Here is an 8,968-nt window from a genome sequence, read left to right on the forward strand (position 1 = left end):
TCCACTGGTAAAAATTTAAAGTGTAATGCCCCCTTCAAAGTACAAAACTATGTAACATGGCTGGCAAGTGATACTTACCAATATGGGATGAGATAAGGAATCACTTTGTGGCCGCAAACTGAAGCCACTGTGACGATGTGGCCATGATTTCTCTCCATCATCGATGGAAGAAGTGCTTTTGTGATCTTAAGGATCATTGCAGAAAGCAGAAAAACAATGGTATAGGTATTAGGTTTCCAAATCAGGTAGTTTTATTTTTTGTTAAGACAGAAAGGCATTTGAGAGAACTTAGACAATGAAATAAAATACTTCCCAGCATTCCATGATGAATTCTATAAAAATGATAGAAATAAAGATACAAATTTATTGGTTTAAGCTGGCATTGAGTATGGTATACCCCACACTATTATCAGTATTCTCCCTCCTTCCCTTCAGAAGGAATCAAATAGATCCTTTTTTGGATATGTCATCTCTAAACAATATTAAGGGAAAAATTCAGAGTTTTCAGAAGTAAAATAATTCCTTATGATAATTTGGTGTCAAGTAATTCTTTGGTTTGAGGCTTTATTATTCTAATTAAAAGAGTGAAATCTTGCGTAACTAAGACCCTTGAGTAGTGTAAGCTGGGAGTTCTGCGCAACACTTATGCATCACGATTGAATTCACTATCTCCCTATTTGTAATATTGTATATTATATATTGATGTTACAGAAAACAAGTCTTTCTTTTTTACCAAAAACCTCTTTTGTAGGAAATATCAATGAAATTTTATAATAATTTAATATATCCTACACAAATTCATAGAACTAGAACTGCCAACCCAAGCTATCATTAAATTCCCAACCCACAGAAACCATGAGATGATAGTGAACACATACTATTGCTTTAAACCACTAAGTTTTGTATAGTTTGTTATGCAGCTATCAGTAACTAATATATGAGGTCTCCATGTAGTTTGGTGGGCATGGGAGCCAATTTACCTATGTGAGGAGCTGGTAAAGGTAAGGGAAGCACATCGCCTTTTTTTTCTTTTTTCTTCCAGAATCCAGATTTGCCCTAGATATACACTAATATTGAGGCACTGGAAGATTAATCAAAAAATGTTCTATACGAAGGCAGGTGTAGTTGATATTTCCATCTCCCACAAAACTAACCAATTATATGAGGTCTGTGTAGTTCCAGCATCCCATGGATCTATAACTTCCTCAGAGTCTCATCCAAAAATTTCCCTAACCCTCCATACATCCTAGTAATTACTTCTGATGTCCTTTCCATTCTAAAATTCCACAAAATAAGGACACATTACAAAATTATGGTGTGGAGGGAAAGAATGAGGTCCCAAGTGAGAGCACTGAAAAGATGTACACTGACAACCCTTAACAAACCTCCACAAACATTTGTTGAGCTCCCGATACGTGCCAGGCTTTGTGTCAGACACTTGTGTCAGACACTTGGTCTGTCTTGGTGGACAAGACAGACCAAGTAGCTTACATTCTGCTGTGTTGTGTCCACTTGAACTTTGCGTCCTTATGTCAGGCTCTACTACTCAAACAAATTTGATGATTCTTAATTAAGGCAAAGATCTGGCCCGTTTCCTGCCCAGAAGTATGTGAACTCCTTGATAAGTTTCATGTATCTTAAGAGAAGGTGCACAAATCAGAAATGTTTCTGACTCACACTCACCCAAAAATGTCCTAAGATGTTGACCTCGAATGTCTTGGTAATCTCTTCATCCTTGGTACTAAGAAGATCAGCTGGATATATTGTCCCAGCATTATTCACCACGATTGTTACATCACCCACTTCTTTCTTCACCTTTTGAAATTGAAAGAACACATTCATTGGGTGTGTTATACGAAGTCAAAGTTTTGGTGCCAATATAATCCAGAGATTAGAGTCTTTCTTCTACTGGGTAAGGTCTCTGAGAGTGCAGGCAAGACAGACTGTTGAGCTCAAATGGCGGAGGCCAAGGGAACACTGTCATAAAAGTAGGACAAACTGTTCTTTTAACATCTAAATTTCAGTGCCCAGCATATCATGGATTTTACAAGTGTATCAATAAAGTGAAATTAGCATTTATGTTGATAAATTCCAATATAAGCTCTGACCAAACATTTTTAAAATGTCCATTTTTTAAAATGTGTTTTTCTTTAATTTTTTTTTTTTTTTTATTTTGTAGAGACAGTTTCTCACTACATTGCCCAGTCTGGTCTCAAAGTCTTTGTCTCTTGCGATCCTTCCACCTTGGCCTCACGAAGTACTGGGATTACAAGTATGAACCACTGCACCTGGTCTAAAGTGCTGTTTGAGTAATCCTGGTTTCACAGCCTACTAACTACATGACCTTGGTCTGGCTTAACCTCTCTGAGTCACAATTTGTTATCTGTAAAACAAAGTTTACAGTGTTATTGTAGGGAATAAATTTAAAAATGTAGTTTGTTGGAGTGCTTGGTTCATTGTGATGATTTGATATTTACTCTTAAAATAATTGTGATAATTATTAATATTACATTTTCTATAAAAGACTAGATTAACACCAAAATAAAATCTCACAAGGGAAATAATTAGAGAAGACAGAATTACTGCCAAGTTAATAGTACTAAAACAAAACCAAGAAGTGATCCATATTCCCTGATGATAAATCTTTTGTCAGTCACTTTGTGCCACTGCTCACACTTCTGATCAGAATGAAGTTGATTAATGATATGAAATAATAATAATGGACTGAGTGGATGACATACAAGAAAAAAGGTATTTATCCTTCTTTGGTCACATAACTACTTCAGTTAGTAGCTACAATCTAATTTAAATCAGGCAATCATAAAGAACTTTCTTCCCATTTTCCATGTCAGCGTCCGTGGAAACAAAATCATCTGAAGATATTTGTGAACCTGAAGTCTCACCTGGTTTACAGAGCTATAGATCTCTTCTCTGTTGCTGCAGTCTACCACATACGCATGCGCAGTGACACCTAGCTTTCTGCACCCAGCTGCGGTTTCCTCCACACCATGCTGTAATTGGAAGAAACAAATTCTGAAAAAAAGTGGAGGAGAAGGCATTGGAGAAGAAAAATTTTTTAAAGACTAACATTCGGCTGGGCGTGGTGGCTCACTCCTATAATCCCAGCACTTTGGGAGGTCAGGAGTTTGAGACCATCCTGGCCAACATGGTGAAACCCTGTCTCTACTAAAAACATAAAAATTAACCGGGCATGGTGGCATGGGCCTGTAATCCCAGCTATTTGGGAGGCCAAGGCAGAGAACTGCTTGAACCTGGGAGGAGGAGGCTGCAGTGAGCCGAAACTGTTCCATTGCATTCCAGCCTGGGTAACAGAGCTAGACTCTGCCTCAAAAAAAGAAAAAAAAAAAATTAACATTCATGTTCAAAAGAAATGATTAATCTTTTAAAAATTGGCCTCCTGGGCTGGGCACGGTGTAATCCTGTAATCCCAGCACTTTGGGAGGCCAAGGCAGGTGCATCACTTAAGGTCAGGAGTTTGATACCAGCCTGGCCAACATGGTGAAACACTGTCTCTGCTAAAAATACAGAAAATTAGTCAGGCGTGGTGGCAGGCACCTGTAATCCCAGCTACTTGGGAAACAGAGAGAGGAGAATCACTTGAACCTGAAAGGCAGAGGTTGTAGTGAGCCAAGATCATGCCATTGCACTCCAGCCTGGGTGACAGAGTAGGACTTTGTCTCAAAAATAAATAAATAAAATAAAATAAAAATTGGCCTCCTCATTTGTTAGAAAAATTCTTGAGAGAGACTGATTGTCTAGTTGCAATGACATTATGCTTGGCTTTTTCGTCAGGGAACATTCGTTTTAAAACCAAAGCAAACAAAACAAAACGAAATCCCTTTGTGTTTTTCCAGCTTTCCATCTTGGTTGGAGGCTGCACAGTAGACAGTTTCTCTAAAGCAGGCTGCTTTCAAAGCCTGAAGAACATTCTTGGAAAACATTGCTCTCTGTGGTGTCATGGAAGATAAATATGGAGAAGAAGAAACTCAACGATTAATCTATCATACATTTGTTGAGCACAACTACTGTATGTAATAGAGAGTCAAGTGCTAAGTGGCAATTCTAAACTAGTGGTAATGGTAAACTATATGCCTCTGCCCCTCATGCTTTTCTCGATGGTTCTGACTCATCCTTCTAGAAGGGAAGGGGAAAGAAGGCTTCTTACTGAACAAGGACCGTCACAGGGAGACCATGCTGCTACTCTAGGAGATATAATATTGCATTCTCCAGGTGTTTGGGAGTGAGATGGGCAAGGGCCACTGGATGGATTTCTCATTTATGTACCAGTCTTGCACATAATCACTGGACATGGAGACAGAGCAGCTTACTTTCAGACTAAATTCAAAGACTTCTTTCTAAGATAAAATTGCCCAATGTTTCGTGACTCCCATTTCTGGAAAATTAGAGTTCTTTTCAAGTTTTGACATCAGGTGACTTTCACAGAGAAAAGTATAAGGTTTTAAAAATTATACTTTTCCATGTCACAATCTGTAAACTCTTCTCAGTGATGAAGAAGCAAGGATACCTGAAAAGCCCGTTTCTTTGCGTATCGGGAGACAGTGGTGTGGCTGCTACTTAGGGCCATCCTCCAGTGAGTGTCTCTGGGTCCTTTGTATTTCACTACTGTAGGCTAATCCCTGGAGCAGCAGCCTGAAATCCCCAAACATAGATGTTAGGACCCAGTCGCAAAGGCAGCATCCCCTCAATTAGCCTTTTGTGGGACTACAGAAGAGTGAAAACAGGAGGAGAGTCTTTCCCTGACTTAGGCTGCAGCTGGTAGCTTGCTCACTGCCAGACTGCCCAAACTACAACATATTCTTATTGGTTTCTAGGTTAGTAGAGAGCATTAGTAACCAGAGCATTCATCAGATGTTTTGATTGAATAATTAATAATTCTTCCATTTTATAACTGAGCTAGACAATTGCAAAATGTAATGCCTTGTCTTTTTGTTAGCAAAACACTTGCTTTAGCTTAAACGCCAGTGTGTTTTTTGAACTGCATTCCCAAAGCGTTTAGATTGCATAAGAGCCAAACTGCTACTGTGTCTCTCATCTCACAGGGCAAAAGGAGCCAGTTATGGGGAAAACTCACCGAGCATCTTCCTCAGCTAAAGGAGATACGAATTACATTACAGCCATGGAGTGGATCATTCAGTAGCTTAAGTGTTTAACCATAAAATTTAATGATTCAAAGAGAATTTTTGAGGTTAGGTTATCCATTCTTCTTAAGACTTTTTTTTTTTTTTTTTTTTTTTTTTTTTTTTTTGAGACAGGGCCTGGCTCTATCGCCCAGATTGGAGTGCAGTGCTGCCATCACATCTCACTGCGACCTCGGCTTCCTGAACTGAAACGATCCTCCCACTCAGCCTCCCAAGTAGCTGGGACTATGGGTGCGCACAAGCACACTCAGCTAATTTTTGTATTTTTTGTAGAGGCAGGGGTTTTGCTATGTTGCCCTGGCTTGTCTGGAACTCCTGGGCTCCAGCAATCTGCCCACCTTGGCCTCCCAAAGTGCTGGGATTACAGGGGTGAGCCCCTGAGCCTGGTCTTGTCATTTTTAATACAACTTCCTTCTAATTTACTTTTCTCTTGTCACTGGAAATTAAAAAAAAAAAAAACTTAGTAAACATAGTTCTTTCCCCAAAAATACATATGTGGAAAGAGACTCGAAGGTTAGATTTCATCAAGCCCTTTTCATGGATTTATACTTATTTATATTTTTGGACAAATGCCTGAGAACAGCAGGCAACAATTTTCTCAATTTGTAAATTCTTGCTATCTTCCAGAAAGTTCATTTGAATTTCTTAATAGACCATACAGATGCCAAATCATATATATATGTGTGTGTGTGTATACACACACACACACACACACACACACATATATATATATATATATACTAATCTATTATATACAAGCTCATCTCTGTTAAATAAAAATGTAATAGCTTTTTTTGTGTAGTATTCTTCACCATTCAGAAAGAACTAGAGAAGAATTAGTTCTCTAAGTTTTAGAGACGTTTTAAGTTTCAACTAGACATGACAGCCAAGAACATGAGAAAGTAATAACATAATGGTAATTAAAATCCCACTGTAGTTTGCAGGAAGTCTGATTCTCAAGAAGTACTTCACAACTTTTCCAATCCTGAAATCTCGTAAACACTTTTCTGTGTATATGTTCATGGCCTTACCAGAATTTACAAGTTTAGAGAAAATGACACAAGATTTCTGTTACTTCAGTTTTATTTGGGGTGGTTAATGTAGTATTCACAAATAAGAACACATGAAAAATACTTCTGTCAGGAAAACCTGACTCACTGCACGTAGATTTTATTTAACACAGCTATTGTTTATCATGTGCCAAGTATCACTTCCATGTGCAAAGTGCTGAAAATATTCACTTATTTAATTTTTTTGACTAGAGACACTGGCAAACATTTTCCATAAAGGGTCAGATAGTAAATATTTTAGGATTGTGTTGTGTGTGCATGAAGGGAGGCACTCAGGGTTTCTGTTGAATGTTCTTCCTGACTTTTGTTTGGTGACCTTTAAAAATGTAAAAATCATTCTTAGTTCAACAGGCTGCCCACTGGCCAGGTTCGGTCCATTAACTGTAATTTTCAGATCCCGTTCTTGCCCATCCCCTAAGTTATTATCCTCACTTCAGAGCCAAGAAATCTGAGGTTGACAGAAAGTACGTGACTTACCTCATTTAGCAGCTTGGAAGGAGCCTGGCTCCTGAGTCTTTGCTATCAATGTGCATGCCATGTCAATAATCACTACTTAGTTTTCAATTACATTCCCTTCATCTAACTAACCTGATGCATACACAGACTAAGGCTCCAGGGAATTTATGAAACTTTGAAAAACAAAAATCCAAAGATAAGCAGATGGTAAGTCAAATAATTCTTAAAATACACGTCTTACTCTGTGACTTCAAAAGGTCGGAAGATGTATACATTACCTTATTAATATCCCAAAGAACCAGTCTGCTCTGTCGTTTCGCAAACTCGTAGGCAGTCTGCCTGCCTATTCCATGCCCAGCTCCGGTAATGAGAACAATCTCCCCAGCCACAGATTTTCTCCTCCGAGGAATGAAAAACTTCACCAATGACTCCAAGTAGGAGTAGATGATGGTGATCAGAAGCAGAAGGATTTCCAGGACAGTGTTCATGGCTCTGCTCTGTCCTCCTCCTTCTTGTTCAGTCCTTGTATAGTCCTAGAGAGGAGATACCCTCTGCATAGAGCTCCAGGGAAGAGCTGTGCCCAGGTGTTAATGGGATTGCCAGATGGAAGCTAGCTTTGGAAGCAGGCTTTGTTCACATGCTCTAGTGGATTGGAAACACCTTGAGTTTTTGTAGTGATGCCAAGTGCTAGCAGTAGCTTAGCTCAGGTCAAGAGAATGCAAGAGAATGCGCTCACTGGACTTTTTTTTTTTAATCTGAAAAGCAGTTATGTACTATATTTCACCTTGAAGTTTCACCTCTAGAAACAATTCTGGAGGCCAGGTGTAGTGGCTCAGACCTGTAATCCCAGCACTTTGGGAGGCTGAGGCAGAGGATTGCTTGAGCCCAGGAGTTCAAGACCAGGCTGGGCAATATAGCAAGACCCAGTCTCTAAAAAAAAAAAAGTTATAGAAAAAAATTAGCTGGATTTCATGGTATGTATGTATAGTCCCAGCTACCTGGGAGGCTGAGGCAGTAGGATTGCTTGAGTCCAGGAGTTTGTGGTGCAGTGAGCTGTGATTGTGTCACTGCACTCCAGCCTAGGCAACAGAACAAGGCCTGGTCTAAAAAAGAAGAAGAAGAAGAAGAAGAAGAAGAAGAAGAAGAAGAAGAAGAAGAAGAAGAAGAAGAAGAAGAAGAAGAAGAAGAAGAAGAAGAAGAAGAAGAAGAAGAGGAAAAAATTCTGGAGATATTGCATCAGCTAACAATCTGTTGTTATCTTTCTATAAATTGTTTCCTTTTTTAAAAAATAGGGAAAAGGAGAATGTAGAGATAAGCTTAAGGAAACTTAGATAAAGTCTGAATGAACCCAGCTTAGCCATTTGATTCATTTATTCACAGAATCTCAGCATCAATATTTCAGTTGGCTAATTATTTTACACATGATGATTATTTTGCTGAAAATCTCTTGAGTTTGGGGGAGAATTTAGTATATAAAACCTTCAGTTCCTTTTGTGATATTGGAAAGATCGTTAGACCAGGAGTCTGAAATCTCAGCTTTAAAGTGGTATGGCTTCTTTGTCTGCTGCTGTAACAAATTACCATTGACCAGGTTGTTTATAAATGACATAAACTTATTTCTCACAAGATCCAAGATCAAGGCACTAGCAGATTCCTTGTCGTAAGAGCTGCCTTCCTGGTTTACAGATGGCTGCCATTTCACTGGCACATCAAGAGGCAGAGGAGGAAGGGAACACTCCATGTTCTCTTGTATAAGGGCACTAATCTCATGGCAGAGCCCTCATGACCTAATCAACTCCCAAAGGTCTCACTTTCTAAAACCACCACACTGGGGGACAGGATTTCATAATATGAATTTTGAAGTAACACATTCAGTCTATAGCAACTTCCAATAGCCAAGAAGTGGAAACAATCCCAGCGTTCAACACATAAACGGATGAACAAAATATGATATATATACATACAATGGAATATTACTCAGCCTCAGAAAGGAAGGAAATTCTGACACATACTCCTAGATAGACGAACCTTAAAGACATTATGCTAAGTGAAATAAGCCAGGCGCAAAAGTATAAATATTGTATGACTGCATTTATATTGTAGCGGGATTCAGAGACGGGAGAGACCGTTGAGGTTGCAGGAAGATTTATTTTAGGTGTACACCGGTCCAGCTCATATTCGTGTCCAAAATGACTGAGCGTTAGACAAAGCAGACAGGCTTTCTTTTATGCTCCTCAGGGGGCGAAAATAAAAAACAGGAAG

At 39.0% G+C, this 8,968-nt stretch overlaps 1 protein-coding gene across 3 annotated transcripts in view; it reads right to left on the minus strand.

Moving 5' to 3' along the window:
• HSD17B13 (hydroxysteroid 17-beta dehydrogenase 13) overlaps window positions 1-7,329 on the minus strand; it is a 20,592-nt gene extending 13,263 nt beyond the window's left edge. Inside the window, exons 1-5 of one of the 3 annotated variants that reach the window (XM_074396405.1) lie at window positions 6,985-7,071; window positions 4,547-4,671; window positions 2,904-3,011; window positions 1,684-1,824; window positions 79-185 (exon numbers count right to left, since the gene is read on the minus strand). In XM_074396405.1, coding sequence (XP_074252506.1) covers window positions 79-185; window positions 1,684-1,824; window positions 2,904-3,011; window positions 4,547-4,606 — 416 coding nt within the window. In that variant the 5' untranslated portion in view covers window positions 4,607-4,671; window positions 6,985-7,071. Of the gene's footprint in view, window positions 1-78; window positions 186-1,683; window positions 1,825-2,903; window positions 3,012-4,546; window positions 4,672-6,984 lie in introns of all 3 variants that reach the window. The other 2 variants (XM_003923988.4, XM_010334779.3) reach the window with 2 other exon arrangements.
• Window positions 7,330-8,968: the final 1,639 nt, after the last annotated feature.

Source organism: Saimiri boliviensis, chromosome 3 (genome assembly GCF_048565385.1).
Source record: "Saimiri boliviensis isolate mSaiBol1 chromosome 3, mSaiBol1.pri, whole genome shotgun sequence".
NCBI lineage: Eukaryota > Metazoa > Chordata > Mammalia > Primates > Cebidae > Saimiri > Saimiri boliviensis.